This window comes from Erpetoichthys calabaricus, chromosome 1 (genome assembly GCF_900747795.2).
Source record: "Erpetoichthys calabaricus chromosome 1, fErpCal1.3, whole genome shotgun sequence".
Lineage (NCBI taxonomy): Eukaryota > Metazoa > Chordata > Cladistia > Polypteriformes > Polypteridae > Erpetoichthys > Erpetoichthys calabaricus.
The window spans coordinates 336794993-336812515 of NC_041394.2; the positions used below are offsets into that span (position 1 = coordinate 336794993).

A 17523-nucleotide genomic window follows, 5' to 3' on the forward strand; every position below is an offset into this window, starting at 1 on the left:
TACAGATATTTCTAAGCATAAGGTTCCCCCCTCCCCTATCTTCATCACACTTAAGTCCAGTTGGTGTCGGTAATGCACCTTGAGTTGGTTTGCCAGCCTCCATGAAATAGAAGAAGGAGATGATGAAGAACAGTAAAGACACGAGGTAAGCACTTGCAGGACATCAAGCAGCGGGACAAATGGGAACAAAGGAAGACCACGAGTGAGGTGCGAGGGGACTCGGGTGTTGTTTATGAGATTCACTTCCAAGGGGAAAAACTTTCAGAGAACACTTCTCGTTAACGTGGCAGAAAGCGGCTCGGTGGGTTATAGAGAGAGAGACAGACGAACGTGTTGTGATCGGCACCGGTGAAAGTTTACCTCTGAGGCCACCAGAATAGGCCCGTAGGCTACCTAATACAATGGAGGAAGGAGTGAAAACAGATCGAGGCACGGGAAAGAGAAAGAGGATGTTATGGTCATTTATAAGGGGATGGATGAAGGGAGAAGGTTAGGAGATTTTAGTCCGCTGAAATTGGCGTCGTGGAATCGAATTGTGATGGGGGAAGTTAAAACATTGTTCAGCGCTCGTTTAATGATTTTTTTTTTTTTGTAAAACTAGGGAACAATAACAAAAAACATTAACTTTTTCTAGTTTAGGAAAATATTGTTTGAGGCGTATGTCCCTGGGGGAGGTTTGGCGAGCAGCAGATATTAAATATTAAATAAATAAGAGCATTAAAAAAACAAAACTTAGTAGACGGATAGCGTATTAATATTAAAAGAGAGAGGATGTTAATTCCGACAAAGTCCATTGTGTTGTCTTTTAAAGAGTTTTTTTTTTATTTCATTAATTTTATTGTAATCATTCCATACAAATAGATCAATTTATATAAAAAAAAAAAAAAAAAATTGAAGACAATTCAAACCCCACCCCTGAGAAGGAGAGCTTAGCCTAAGGAGAATTGCTTAGGGCTTTTTAATAAGGCAACAATAAACTAAAGAAAGGAAGAAATATATATAGGTAAAAAGGGAGAAGGGAGTTAAATGCGGTAATAGTTATTTCTCTTATTCTAAATTAATATTGATTAGATCCTGCAGGTTTTAAAAAAATTCTGTACAGATCCTCTAACTGAGAATTTCATTTTTTCCAATTTCAAATAATATAAAACATCGGTTTCCCACTGACTTATAAGTGGAGAGTTAGGATTCTTCCAATTTAACAAAATAAGTCTGCGTGCCAAAAGCGTAGTGAATGCAATCACCGTTTGCTTGTCCTTCTCCACTTCAAGTCTGTCTGGAAGAACACCAAACACAGCTGTTAATGGGTTAGGAGGGATTGTGACCCCAAGGCTGTCTGAAAGGCACTTAAAAATTTTGGTCCAAACTGATGTTAGCTTGGTGCAGGCCCAGAACATGTGAGGCAGGAGCTTGGTTGCAGCGCTCGCAGGTTGGATCTCGCCCTGGAAACATTTTGGACAGTTTTAAGCGAGACAGATGAGCTCAATATATAATTTTTAGTTGAATAATTCTATGCTTTGCGCATATGGAGCTCATCTGAATTCTCTGCAATGCTACCTTCCACTCCTTTTCTGATATATTGATTAAGAGATCTTCTTCCCAATGTCCTCTTGGGCCTTTGAAAGGTAGGGACTCTAATAAGATTGTATATAATGCGGAAATGGTGTTTAATTCCTCGAAATTGAGCAGTATTTTTTCCAGCATGGTGGAGGGTACGAGGTGAGGAAAATGGGCAGTTTCTGATTTTAACAAAATTTCTAATTTGAAGATAGTGAAAGAAATGTGTAGCTGGGAGGTTGAATTTGGAACGTAATTGTTCAAAAGATGCAAATATGTTGTCTATATAAAGATCTCTGAGCCTTTTAATCCCAAAATTTTTCCAGATATTAAAAACTTGATATGTTTGCGAGGGTTGAAAGAGGTGGTTCTCTTGCAGAGGTGCCACCGAAAAAAGATTTTCCATCTTAAAATGCTTTCTAAGTTGGTTCCATTTTCTGAGTGAGTAAAGCACAATTGGGTTATTAGTATATTTGCGATAACTTGCATTTAGTGGAGCGCAGAGCAGGGAATATAAAGAAGTACTACAGGATTTTAATTCTATTGCGGACCAGGCCTGTGTATGTTCATTTATTTGTGTCCAGGTTTTTATGGCTTGTATGTTTGCTGCCCAGTAATAAAACTTAAAATTAGGTAAAGCCATGCCACCTTCTGCCTGAGGTCTTTGTAGGGTCGCTCTTCGGATACGTGGGTGTTTGAGTTCCAAATGAATGAGGTTATTGTTGAATCTAATTGTTTAAAAAATGATTTATTGATATATATTGAAATGTTTTGAAATAAAAAAAAGTTTAGGAAGGATATTCATCTTAACAATGTTAATTCTTCCGGCTAGAGTGAGATGAAGAGTTGACCATCTATGCAAGTCTTGCTTAATTTTTTCCATACAGATGGCAAAGCTTTGTTGATAAAGAGCTTTATGCTTACTTGTGATATTTAACCCTAGGTATTTAAACTGATCTGCTATGGTAAAAGGTAGGGTGTCCAATCTAATATTATATGCTTGTGAATTCACTGGAAAGAGTATACTTTTATTCAGATTAATTCTAAGACCAGATATCTTTTGAAATTCTGTTAGTGCTGTTAAAACTGCAGGGACAGTGTTTTCTGGGTCTTATATATACATATATATATAAGACCATATCATCTGCATATAGAGAAATTTTCTGTTCCAGTCCTTCTCTGATAATCCCCCTTATCTGATAAGAGTTTCGACAGTGAACTGCCAGATAATTTACCAAAGTAAAGTGAAATCGGGGTCTGAGATGTTTCCAGTTAGTTTGTATACCGCAGCCAGATAGTTGTTTTAAGTGTCAAAGATTTGGATGTACAGCAGGAATTTGTAAAGATGTGCAAAGTGTGGCAGTTATCATAATTAGGAAGAATGAACAGAACTGATTTTTAAATGTTGAAATTGTGATGGAAATCACTGTGCAGCTTATGGAGCGGTGAAACTATTATCAAAAATAAAAAAACAAGTGTAAAGAGAATTAAAAATATTGTATTCAGAAGCAGAGAGAAGGATGGCAAGCATAATGGCGTAACTCGAGAAAAAAGTAAAGGCTGTAGGGGGAAAAGACGCCACCGGTAATAATGGAAGATGGTTCTGAACAAATAAAAAATGCAATAGGCGAGCTACTTGATGATTGTGGCAATAAACAAGAAACAGTAATAGTGGATAAATTACAATTTTTAGCTTTGAATTGTGAAGGTTATAAATGGAAAATAATGATGAGGTCACCTGTAAAGTACTTTGTTATTTAAACAGACAGATAGATACTTTATTAATCCCAAGGGGAAATTCAAACAAAATCACAATCAAGAAACAAGCACAATTACATGAGTAGCATGGTGTCACAGTCATAATGTTGCTACCTCACACTATAAGGAGACCACGGTTCACGTCCCGGGTCCTACCGGTGTGGAGTTTCCATATTCTCCCTCTGCCTGTGAGGGTATCCTCTGGGTGCTCTGGTTTCTTCCTGCTGTTAGGCGATGCTGAGTTGGCCCTTGTGTGCATTTTGGATGTGTGTGTTTGCAATGTGATGGTATGATGTGCCAGTTCAGTTCCAGTTCCTGCTTTGTGTGCTCTGCTAGCAGGGGTTGACTCAAGCCCCCACAGCCCTGGTTTGGATTATGCAAGTTAGACAAAGCAACATAATGATGAAAAAAAGATGGGTAATGGAGGAATCTAAATAATAGAAAGGATCGTCTTTACAAAATGATTTACAAAGATAATAATAAGCTGAAATAAACCCTGAGGAGAGAGCTCTGTCACAAGTACCTGACTTCAGAAGGGGCCTGACTGCTCACAAGGCCCCAGACGTCATTAGGTACAAACATCGATGCCCCAAGATGTACGAGTTTAGCTGAGAATTTCAGTGCCGTGTCGCTTATTGTGAGGTGTTTATAATACATTTCTCTCAAACACCCATTTGATGGATTTTATTGATTTTTGTAAGTGCAACTGGTACTGGCATTTTGAGTTCATTTAGTGTGTTTGGTGCTCTAAAAGCAATCTTCATTTTATATCCGTCATGCCATTATTCTGAGACTTCAAGGTTAAATAATATTTGTCACCTGCTCAAGATGTGGTCGTGTATTTACTGTCAGTTATGATCTCGACTATCGTACTTCTGAAAATACTGTAATTCAATTTAATGTGTAAATACAATGTTACGTGCCATTATTGTGCAGCATCAGACTATACCCACATATATTTGAAATACTTCTTTTCTTACCCCATATGTATATGAATTGTGAATTTCCCATTGGGATTAATAAAGTATCTATCTATCTATCTATGAAATATTATAGTTCAATGGTACCCGCCTCTGTGTGTGTGTGTGTGTGTGTGTGTGTGTGTGTGGGGAGACTGTTAACGGTAAGAACAGAATTAAAATTAATTTGAAAAATTGAGCATTACCTGGTTATTAACAAAATTAATTTCCTCCCAAGGTAAAATGTGCAGAGTATTCATTTTTGAATTACAAAATAGTTGTATGATTTAGTTTACCAAAATAAATCTTACAGAGCCAACTTGGACTTTTATCTTGTATTATAGTATATTGATATTATTCTTGAGGCAGATTGAAGACTTAAATGTCAGCTTAAGTGAAAAATTAAGGAAAACATACTAAGTAATTGCAACACAAACACTGACTTAATCAGTTTTAACGCAATAAGTTTCCTGACGAAAGAAGAGAAGAAGCAGGCCGCTAGAGTGGAGAAAAGAAGAGCCGCTCAGGAAGCAACATGCGCATCAGCCTCTGAGCAAACAAATGATAAACATACAGAGAAAGAAAGAGAACAACTAGGAATGCTCAAGTCAAGTGTATTCACTGCACATTATTGTGCAGTGCTCCATTACTGGTATAAATATATTAAGACATAGTAATTCATTTTTAATTCACGCATGTTTAACATTAATCATCTTTTGAAGCTCTCTCCAATAATAATATAAAATAATTATATCCTACATTATCTGCTTATCCAGGGCTACTGTTTAACATCATTCCCTGGGTTTATTCTTTCGGGCTGTTTAAGATTATATCCTAGGTTTACAGTATTTGGACTGTATTGCCAAGCAACATCTCTGCTTTAATCCTTTTACGCTGGTGCTGCTGGGAGGCTTGTTGTGTTCTCGATGTGCTCTATCTCTTGGTATATCATAGGACTGGGACTTCATGAAGTGTGACGAGGCAAAATGGCAAGCAGGAGAGTGAGTTTTTCTTTATATGTATGCACTTCCTTCTTTCTTGGAAGGTGAGAGGGCTCTTAGTTTCAGAGTGATTTCCGTTTACATATTCCTTTATGAATTTTCCACAGTGCCGCCTTCTTTCTACCTGGTGGCTCCCCTGCTTCTCCCATTGGGCTTTGCAACAGGGGAGTCGCCCTACCTGCAGGTGCAGCTGCCTTCCACACTGGTCCGGTAGCCCTCTGATCCCTGGCTACGTCGGGCTCCATCTGGGCCGAGACTTGGGTTCTTTCCCCAGCGGCCAGGGCGCTCACACTGGGGCTAAACCAGCCCAAAGCCTCCACGACCGCCGCTGCCTTTCGACGGCCAGTCATCTTCAATATCGGTCACTCCAGCTCCGTGATCACTCAGTTGGAACAACCGCTTTCTTCAGCCCCACCAAGTGTTGGCCAAACACTCATCAGCAGGGGTTCATCTCTCAGCTGCCTGCCTTTGCTCCATCGAATCTGCTCTCTCTTGCTCGCTCTCCTGCACCACCTTTCCTCTATCTGCTTCCTTCTCCATTAACCTCCCGTTCTTTCCTGTTCTCCCCCTAGCCACCTCACACTTCTATTTATCACAGGAATGTGGATCAGATGTGGCAATTAGCAGTTCCCGGGAACAATTATGGATGTGGACGACTCCTCACCTGTGCACTTAAGCTAGGATCACCTGCAACATGAATTCCCCGGGAACCGATCAGCCACACATACTCGCTAAGCCATGAGTGCAGCGATTATTTACTTAAAAAGTGGCCTTTTTGACTTGAGCTCTGGACCCGCTACACCCCACTGTCCAGTCGTTGTACGAGGAAAAAAACCCGTGTGCGAAATCGTAGATGAAGCCTTGTGGATATGGTTTCTTCAGGAACGTCGAAGAGGTACAGTACATACCTTAGAAATATTTTTCTACATTAAAATAGATGCGCGTCGGATTAACCAGCCAAAACGGCAACTGGCCATGGGACTAGTGCTGAGGTGGCCGGTTAATAATGATTGTACTGTAACATGGTTTGCGAGTGTTTTGCAAGACAAGCTAAAATTAATAAATTTTGACTTGATAAACGAGCGAGGTCTTGCAATACAAGTAGTACGTATACGCTTTGTCTGCCAAGCGTCACGTAATCACAACTAAGCTGATGGTTCTCTCTCTCTCTCTCGCTGTGGGATTGTGGGTAATCATCTCCCATTCTCGGGCTCAGTCAGCGTGCCTCACTCATATAGTCAACATCTGTACGAGCGTATACTGTTTACTATAGCATTATGACTGTGTGTGTGTGCTGCACCCCAAAACATGAAGCTGAGTTTCAGTAGCTTAGCACCACCAGCTTTATTCAGCTTGAAACAGGAACAGCCCGGTTATTTATTGTAGCGGGATCTGCCACTCTCCTAGACACAGCAGTCGGGCAGGGTCGGGGCCAGGCTAGTGGCCAAGTAGTACTGTGCCCTGCGCATTTATAATGTTTCTTGTATCACCCATCAACGGCAGGTGCTTATAACATGTCCGCGATCTTTTTAGATTCACTTTTATGTGAACTGCTACAGCACTGGGAGCCTGCGGTTGCTTTGCAACGCTGTTCAGCGTGTCATCCCGTTGGGTGGAATCCCACAAGAGTTTAGAAACTCGCTCACACCAGCCATGATTCTTTTCAAAGTTAAAGTGCAGGTTAATTTGTTTTATGTATTTTTACTTTATATTTTGTATTAATAATTTTTATACGAATAGTTTTGGGTTGTGGAACGAATGATGAGTTTCCATTATTTTTTATGGGGAAATTCGCTTTGATATAAGAGTGCTTTGGATTGCGAGCACGTTTCTGGAACGAGTTATGCTCTTAAACCGAGGTTCCACTGTAACTGTAAATACACCACCACACTGACAATTTTTCAGTGATGTTCATTCCTAATGATGTCTTGGGGCTTATGAGCGGAACATACACTGTCGAGCACCGCCTGCTGCCTAACAGAACTCTGGCAAAATGCTGACAGCCTGAGAAAGTAATCCTCGAGAGTGTCGGGCTCTCAATATCGGTGTATTATATGGTGAATGTGTTCTGGACTCTGTACACGCTGTGTGAGGATTCAAACCTGTTCATGATAATAGTGGCGCCCTTCATCCTTTCAGTTGTGTTAAAGAGAGTAAATGAGATCTGCATTCATGTGAGCGGAGTTTCATTTCTGTACTCTTTAAAGGCAGTGTGACTTTTTGTTTCGTGCTGGTAACCCATTCAGACCTAAGTGATGTTTAGTTTTTGGAGGTACATATGCAGATGAAGATCCCGCTGTGGCTCCTCTTCATAATAAAAAGAATCACCAAGGTTTCCGTTTTTGAAAGGTAGCACTGATCAGTTGTTAATATTCCTGATGATGTCTTCTTGTTTTGAGCCTGCCAATGTTTGTGCAGTTAATGTCACAACAGACTTCAGGGTTACCATTGGTGGTCTCGCACTGTTCCACACTCTTCTGTTCATGATTTTTCTGGTTGGAGGTTTCAGGGGAGTAAAAATGGCATGCACTACTATTTGCTCCTTGATTTATGCAAAAAGCAATTGAATTATTTACTTAATTTATGCAGATAAAAAGCTATTTGCTGCTGTCTATGTGATATTTATCATGGCTATCTTTCGTTATGTTACCCGTCTCTCTTTCTATTTCCGTTACCTCTCTAACAAGCGGTCTTTCACAACTTGCCACAAATGTGGCAGCATTTCATTTACAGTGATTCCCCTGCCTGTCGCGGAAGTTGCATTCCAGACCCATCAGCGATAGGTGAAAATCCGTGATATAGAAAGACCCTATAAATAAACATTTTTTTTTAAATACCACCCCCACACACTTTAAACACATGTAAACTTATTACAACATACTTTGTGTAAACATATATGTGGATGTTGGGCTAAGGATATGAGTAACAATAATAATAATAATGTAGCGTACCATCGATTCATTCAAGCCGTAATGGCGAGCAACATCTGTGTAATGCTTTCCTTCCCTTCTTAGAAGATGCAGGACTCTTAGGAGCCATTGTAGGGTTTAAAACAAAATGAAAAGTTCACAAAAAGTTTGCTCACAACAATCGGACCAGAAGCATGGTACATGATAGGCAGAGAACTGAGATGCGTCGGGGACCCACGCTCGCTGTTCTTGCGAGATTACACCATGTTAGCAGCAGCCAATCAGAGCCCAAGAGAATGCAAATCCCGCTGTGATTGGTTGAGTCTCCTCTTTCAGCCAATAACAGGCCTTGCAAGAAATCTGGGTTCTGTAACGCAAAACTTTGTCTACCGTAGTGACTGGTGAAAACCGTATGCTTTGTCATGAATTTGCTGCAAAGTGCATTACAGGTAGGATGTACTTTTTGAATTTTTCCACGATATAGTGGGGGTGCGATAGCTGAACCATGATACAGTGGGGGATCACTGTACTGCATTTTTTTCTTCCTTCTTGAGCATGGCGTGCCTTTTTAGATAGATTCAAATTTTACCACAGATTCTGTTGTTTTTCAAAACTGTTTTAACTGTTAAAAGCACTGTAAAGCAATTGCATTTTACTCAACAATTGTTATAATTTACCTGTTACATTATTTATTTTAGAATACATTCAAATGTCATCAAACTGAAGATCTGCATTACTTTATATTTATAAAATCGGCTATAATTAGATATACAGTCACCCTCTGTGCTCTCTGATCGGAGTCACAAAGGGCATGTATTTGAAAATGCATAATGTTGTAAATCATAAAGTATATGTGTACATAATACATGTGCCTGTGTTATGATCTGTGATTTGTGTGTCAAAGAATCAATTCTTTATATGAAACAGTCAAACAGAGAGAAAGGGATTGCAGTGATTACAGAACCTCCGAGACAGACGCCAGCAAGGCAGGTGTGGTTTTGAATACGACAAACACAACAGAAACTCAGAAACAAGTAGAGGAGACGTGAAACTAAAAGAGTTGGATATGACATGTTATTTGAGATGTTTGAGGCTCAAATACTCATGAAATTGTTACATTTTGAATAAAAAAAAAAGTTTCATTTGATAATATTTCATATCACCATGACCTTCACCAGGAAAAGTGGCTGGGAAAAGGAGCCAAGCGAATTTCATATTTTTAATGTGAGAACATATTCAAAGTTGTATAAAGCATGTATGTCCATGTCTATATGGTGCTGATCTTTAGTCTTTAAGGTATTTTGAAAATAAATCGAGAAATACTGAATAACGCATTTTGGTTTAAAGTAATCACACTAACCGTGTAAATCCATATTGGACAGCACTATCGAGAGCAATAAAAGCCTGTCATTGTAGTGACGCAGACAGCAGGACTTACCTCGACGAAAACCTTTGGTTTGGCACATCGTGAGAGGCGAGTTCAGGAAACTCCAAACTACCTGTGGATGTCAAGGCTGCAGTTTAAAGGCGAGTGTGGAATTTGTTTAGGGGGAGAAAAGGCCACTTGAGGGCAAAATAAACTTTCTGCAGATTGGACGAGGTGGACTGACCTATTGATCAAAACTGTTAACTATAATACCGTAAGATACCGTAAGGTGAACTTTATTGCACTCATTTTGAGAAATATTTGGTGGTCCAAGTGAGGATCTCAGTGCTCCTCAGAAGCAATTCAAGAGGTGAATACAATGTTGTTCTATGGTGGCCACAGTATGAGCTGACAGAGGTCGTGCTTAAGACCAGGTAAGAATCCCTGAGCCAAACTCCACACTAGTTATGTTAATGAAATAGTAGAGGCACCCATTATCATATCTCACTTGTGAGGTCCCATCTGGAAAACTGTGCAGTGTTGTTGCTCACATTGGACGAGGTCAAAGGGGGGAGAAGGTGAGCTCTGTCAAGACCACTGGGATGTGGCTTATGGGAGTCGACTCAAATCTGTTTGGTGCTTTTTGATGCCATTCTGAATTCTACTGTTTTCTTCTACAGGTAAGAAGGACGCTGCCACTTCAAGTTGTACAACATGGAGCAGGTGTGGCCACCAATGCAGGTATGTCTAGATATGGCATATAAAGGTGAAGAGGGGGTCTCGGGTGAAGTGTGTGATGAAGAGGAAAAGAATAACCTCACACTACACAAGAGCCTCGTCTCTGTGCCTACCATGGAGAAAAGACATGTGAACATTAAGGAAGAGGACTGTGAGTGGGAGTCTGCATACTTACAGCAGGACCACCTCAGCATTAAGGAGGAGGAGGACTGTGAAAGAGTGGTCTGTGACATTAAAGAATATTCTGAACCAGCTTCTGACAGCACCGACATTCAGAGAAATGAAACTATCAGTGGCATAAAGAAAGAAAACCTTAAATCAGAGTCGGACTCTCTGTGTTTCTATCCCGATGAAAAGGCTCCTGGGTTAGGCTTGAAACCCAGTAGTCTGTGCTCCCTGCAACATCATCTGAAGTCTGAATCTTTGGAATCTGACATGAAGAAGACTGCAAACGCATTGAGGGCTATCCATCATGAAGAAGGTAGGTGCTAAAAAATAAAATCAGCTTAAGGTCAGGATAGATGGGATTTACTAATGAAAGTCCTGATCCTTTATCACTGACCTCAGAAATGCAGGCCTGTTTTAATCTATGGGTTTGTGTTGAAGGGTGAAATGGACGCACTTAAGTACACATTTTGAATTAATGACACCATTTATCCCAGAGGAACTAATTTCTTTTAAAATACTAATATTTTGTATATTGACATCATTTTACCACAGATGCCATTAGACTCTTTTGCAGATGTTATAAGGGCACAGAGGAGGCCGTCGCCTCAAGTAAATGATAAAGAAGTATCTTTTCCATTCTTACCCATAATCCTTGTGCTTGGCTGACCAGACCCATTTTGTGAGTGACATTAGCAAGTAGTTGATAAAGTGTGAATTACTGACTGAGCTGTCAAAAATCTCCTAACGTCCCCCCACACCCCCATCAGACACTCATTTTGTTTTGTCCTTTAAAACACGCAGAACTCCATCTTTTCTACTGATGGCTCGCACATGAATAGAATCACTGCACGGAGGTCTTTCTCAATGAGAAAACTTTGTTTTGAAACTTAGACCTCCATTACCAAACCAAGGATGAGCTGAAAATAATCAAGTAGGCTTGTGTTTACTGTTTATAAATATTTTATTAGTCAGAAATGGAGATGTTAACTTTATACACAGGTGATCTCATATGTCTGGAATGAGGGTGAGAAACTAGAAACTGGCTGCTCACTCTACTGGTCTGAAAGTAGTCATTTTACCGTCTGCAGTGACTTCTCTCTGCCTTCAGTGTCCGAAGAGAAGAACCCTGCCTGTCTGTCTGTCTTTCTGGGTTATCAGAGCTCTATTGAGGGCCCTTACTGATGCCAGCTTCCTTTATTCACATTTTACAGCTTACGGAAGGTGCAGTAACTTTATTCAAAACCCAAGGCACAAGTGAAAATATAAAAAGACACTCACTAGATAGATTACTTTTTTTTTTTTTTCGCCCAATGAAATTTTGCATTTTTAAGTGAAGCTCTTGAAATAACGACACTTAAAAAACAAATACACCACCATACACCAGGATGAGTTTTACCATATGCATGCACACTTCAGTCATACATCTGTCGAGTTGTGGCCCCCCTAATCGCAATACCTTATTCCACATGTGAAACCCTCGGGGCTATTACAGCTCTTACCCCCCCCCCCCCCCCCCCCCACCCCATCCACCTTTTGTCGTCTTCCTGGTGGTCTTCCCCTCACAAGCTGCTGTTTCACTGTCGCCTCCTGCTGCTGGATGCTTAGCTCCCTAGAAAGCTGTGGTACAAACAGGTTGTTTCTAGAGAGGTCACTGTCAATCAGGTAGCTACAAATCTGCTGTAATTGCCATCCCCTTGCATCATCACTGCAGGTAGTGTTGTTGTTGAGAAGGCTTTCCTTTATCTTCAAAGTCTCAGAGCCTCAATGAGATTGCAAATTGATTCTTTATTTGCAGAGTTACATAGAAATGTCTCCGTCCATGGAGTGAGCAATCAATTGAGCAAATGACCTGCTTTTATACTTTATCATTGGTGCCTCTAGTACATCAAGACATCTGAATCTTGATATGCAGGACTTTATTGCCTCCTCCAATCAACTAAAGCCACCAGTAATTTCTGACTCATGGTGATTATTCTGAACACCAGTTTAAGAGGGGGTGTCCTGTGGATTCTCCCATTGATCTTATCACCGCTTTATAAGAGAGGTGCTTAGGCTTTCCCATCAGTTTATCTCTGTTTCTGTTACTTATTTTCCTCATTCTAACCTTGGAAAATTACATTGGTAGCTTCTCTAAGGCACGGCAGAGACTTTATGAGATTAAAGTTTTAAGTTACATTTAGTTAACCCTTGAGTTACACTCAGTCCTTTCTGTTGTGTTTAATAATTCATTCTGTTACACCTTTACACTATGTTACACCTGACAGAAGAGGCCGAGTCCAGTGCTTTCAAGAAAATAAACTTTATTCCAATCCAAACCGGAACAGTCGGGTATTTATTGAAATGGCAGCTACCACTTCAATACACACAAACTCGGCAAACAAACCGTGATGGGGCCAGGTCAGTAGCAACCCTCAGGTGATGGGGTTATTACGTGGCAGTTGCCTCGGCAAAAGACATGCAATCCTATATCGTCAATTGACATATAATATTTTCATAAGAACGACTCAAGACTACCCGTATAATAAGCCCTGGCTGCAAAACGTTGAACTGAAGCAACTTATTTGCAAGACTGAGTCCAAAATAGAGCTGAATATATGAAGGTAAGATGGTGGCTTGGAAGTGACATCATCAGATGCGCCGGAACCTGGCGGGATTTCCCGGGAATGGTCTGCAAGGAACTGAGAGAGACAGTCAGCACACTCCGCCACCCCCTGGTCTGATGTAGAATTACAATTATTCAAGCCCTTTAGCTGCCTCCCATTGCACGTCTGTAACTTTGTATAATGTATTGTAAAATGTATTTTTATATATGTATATGTATGTATATGTAGTATGTATATATATGTATATGTATATATATATATATGTGTATGTGTATATATGTGTATATATGTGTGTATGTATGTGTATATATGTGTATATATGTGTGTATGTATGTATATGTGTATGTATGTATGTATATGTATGTGTGTGTGTGTATATATATATATGGATATGTATATACAGTGGTGTGAAAAACTATTTGCCCCCTTCCTGATTTCTTATTCTTTTGCATGTTTGTCACACAAAATGTTTCTGATCATCAAACACATTTAACCATTAGTCAAATATAACACAAGTAAACACAAAATGCAGTTTGTAAATGGTGGTTTTTATTATTTAGGGAGAAAAAAAAAATCCAAACCTACATGGCCCTGTGTGAAAAAGTAATTGCCCCCTGAACCTAATAACTGGTTGGGCCACCCTTAGCAGCAATAACTGCAATCAAGCGTTTGCGATAACTTGCAATGAGTCTTTTATAGCGCTCTCGAGGAATTTTGGCCCACTCATCTTTGCAAAATTGTTGTAATTCAGCTTTATTTGAGGGTTTTCTAGCATGAACCGCCTTTTTAAGGTCATGCCATAGCATCTCAATTGGATTCAGGTCAGGACTTTGACTAGGCCACTCCAAAGTCTTCATTTTGTTTTTCTTCAGCCATTCAGAGGTGGATTTGCTGGTGTGTTTTGGGTCATTGTCCTGTTGCAGCACCCAAGATCGCTTCAGCTTGAGTTGACGAACAGATGGCCGGACATTCTCCTTCAGGATTTTTTGGTAGACAGTAGAATTCATGGTTCCATCTATCACAGCAAGCCTTCCAGGTCCTGAAGCAGCAAAACAACCCCAGACCATCACACTACCACCACCATATTTTACTGTTGGTATGATTTTCTTTTTCTGAAATGCTGTGTTCCTTTTACAGCAGATGTAACGGGACATTTGCCTTCCAAAAAGTTCAACTTTTGACTCATCAGTCCACAAGGTATTTTCCCAAAAGTCTTGGCAATCATTGAGATGTTTCTTAGCAAAATTGAGATGAGCCCTAATGTTCTTTTTGCTTAACAGTGGTTTGCGTCTTCGAAATCTGCCATGCAGGCCGTTTTTGCCCAGTCTCTCTCTTATGGTGGAGTCGTGAACACTGACCTTAATTGAGGCAAGTGAGGCCTGCAGTTCTTTAGACGTTGTCCTGGGGTCTTTTGTGATCTCTCGGATGAGTTGTCTCTGAGCTCTTGGGGTAATTTTGGTCGGCCGGCCACTCCTGGGAAGGTTCACCACTGTTCCATGTTTTTGCCATTTGTGGATAATGGCTCTCACTGTGGTTCGCTGGAGTCCCAAAGCTTTAGAAATGGCTTTATAACCTTTACCAGACTGATAGATCTCAATTATTTCTGTTCTCATTTGTTCCTGAATTTCTTTGGATCTTGGCATGATGTCTAGCTTTTGAGGTGCTTTTGGTCTACTTCTCTGTGTCAGGCAGCTCCTATTTAAGTGATTACTGCCACACCTGTTTCAATCAAGAAATCAGGCCTGGGGGTGGCTACGGAAATTGAACTCAGGTGTGATACACCACAGTTAGGTTATTTTTTAACAAGGGGGCAATTACTTTTCCACACAGGGCCATGTAGGTTTGGATTTTTTTTCTCACTAAATAATAAACACCATCATTTAAAAACTGCATTTTGTGTTTACTTGTGTTATATTTGACTAATGGTTAAATGTGTTTGATGATCAGAAACATTTTGTGTGACAAACATGCAAAAGAATAAGAAATCAGGAAGGGGGCAAATAGTTTTTCACACCACTGTACATCTCATGAGGGATCGAAGCAAGTGCAGAAAACAAAATACTCAGCAGACGATGTTTTGCGCATTATTACTGAGTCGGACTCTGGACTCGACAGATTACCAGCCGCTCGACTACTTCAGGCTGTTCTTTCCTGAAGCTGCCTTTCAGCTACTGTCAGACGAGACAAACAGGTATGCAGAGCAATTTTTTGAATCGAGGGCTGTGCTTGCACCGCATTCTCGTTTTTCAAACTGGAAACCCACAACAAAACACGAGATGAAGGGCTTTGTGGCATTACAAATATAGATGGGACTAGACTGGTGATATAACTTCAGGGAGCATTGGTCCAAACGTGCTTTGTCCCCTGGTGGCTTTGGACAGGTTATGTCGCGTGATGATAGGTACGTGCTCCTGCAAAGTGATTGTGAGCAACTGAGCTTCATAAATTCTGACACTAGCGATGAGGAGTTCTTGGGATTTCCATAAAACTGGAAGAGTGCTTGAACCTTAGTCTCTCCTTATTTGTTAATGACAGTGATGATGTTTCTTAATACCGCTGTTGAATTTACATGGTTGAAATATTATTCTGCTATATTTTATTAAATATATTGGTGCACCATTTGGTTTAGAATATTTTTTTTTCTTGTTTTCCTCCTCTAAACCTAGGTGCGTCTAATGGTCAGGTGCATCTTATGGTGCAAAAAATACGGTAGTTGTGTAAATTATTTCTAATGATTCTTAAATGTTTGCAGATTGAAAACGTGCTTCATCTACTGCATATCTGAAAATAATTACAAGGCAAAAGCAAGCTAATCTACAAGACACTAAATACAGGAATTAAACAGAAAAAAAGAAAGAGAGACCCTCTTTGAAGGGCTCATTGCATCTGAGGAGAAGCCTGCTCTTCTGCCCAGGGTTGTAGGGCCGAGTTTATAACGGAAGAGTCGCATGTGGACTTTGTGTGCCTCATTACTGTGAGGCAAAACATTTATTAAATGCAGAAACATCGTTGTTCATTTTTAAAAGGGAACCCATTAACAGCCAGTGCCATTCACTAATAACATTTTTCTACATCAAAGACTGTTAATACCAGTTAAATATAATTGAATTGGTTAAATACAGTAAATAATCGCGTACAATTAGAACTGCCTACATTACCATACAGCCAATTGTTGACTCACCTATCACTATGTTGAGAATGCTGTGGTCTCGGCTATCAGTGGTTTCATCAGCTACAACATTTATTTTCTTCCTATGAATCTTTCAAAGAACGGCATCCATATGTTCAAAGACACAGGGCAGATGAGTTTGACGAGGACTGCTCTCATTTTTCTGGCCGCGCGCCTCATTTCCAATGCTTAATAAAGAGAGGACGCATCTTTGTCATTATAGCGCTTTGAGTACTGAGAAAGGCACTATATAAATGTAATGAATTATTATTATTATTGTTGTTTCGAGCGGTATGCCTGACTCGCACAGACACAAACTGGCGTCTTGCATCTGACAATTTTGTTTCCTCTGTTGTTACCTGAAGGGGAACACTTTATAATCTTCTCCTTGTCCTTGTGATGGCTTTTAGGTTTGCAGGTATCTTTTTTTGTCCAGACTATTGTATGCTGGCAAAACTCACAGAAAAGTTGTCCAGATTTGTAAAAGTTGCCGGGATATTGTTGTGCCCTTAATTTTGCAATTAAGCTTGTGTTTTAGTTTTTATTTTTTTGACATAGGGTATCTGATGCTGCTCGCTTCGACATTTCTGTCTCCTACAGCTAGCTAATTCACGTGCCTTTAACGAGAAAACATACAGGAAACATACACACATCACATTTCTGTTTGGCTGCCATTTAATGAAGAAACAAATCAATTTAGAGGACTGAATCCTTGAAAACAGGGCTATTAAAATGAAGGGAAAATGAGTTAATGAGCAGTGAAAACTGGTCACTGATTAAGAAAAGGGCTAGAATGAAAACCTGCAGGCCACTGTGGCCCTCCAGGCCTGGACATTCCTGATTTAAACAGTTACGCCTGTCAGCTTGACTACTGTGGGTTGGTTTCCCCTTATTCCTGCCTGGAGAATCTAGAGCAGGGGTCTCCAACTCCAGTCCTGGACAGCTTCTGTGGCTGCATGTTTTCATTCTAACTTTTTTCTTAATTAGTGACCAGTTTTTTTCTGCTAATTAACTTTCACTTTATTTTAATTGACTTTTCTTGAGACTCTGACCACTGAATTGATTCTTTTTTCCTTAAATGGCACCTAAACATAAATTGGATGTCAAGTGAGCCAATAGATGACCAACTAAGTTGGGGCATCAAACTCCAACCAACTTCCTCATTCAGCTTCTTAATTTGAAGCTAATTCTCGTTGCTAATTAAACCCGTTATTTAATTCCACGACGCTCATTCTGCCATGGCAGACATTTCCAAAACTGTTTATTTTCTTTTATAAGAGCGCTGACAAAATGTT

General features: G+C 40.0%; 1 protein-coding gene across 1 annotated transcript in view; it reads left to right on the forward strand.

Annotated features, from left to right (window-relative positions):
• Window positions 1-17523, forward strand: part of LOC114668157 (zinc finger protein 585A-like) — a 64888-nt gene continuing 47365 nt past the window's right edge. The window contains exons 1-2 of the mRNA XM_051927876.1: window positions 1-145; window positions 10231-10769. Coding sequence (XP_051783836.1) covers window positions 10265-10769 — 505 coding nt within the window. The 5' untranslated portion in view covers window positions 1-145; window positions 10231-10264. The remainder of the gene's footprint in view (window positions 146-10230; window positions 10770-17523) is intronic.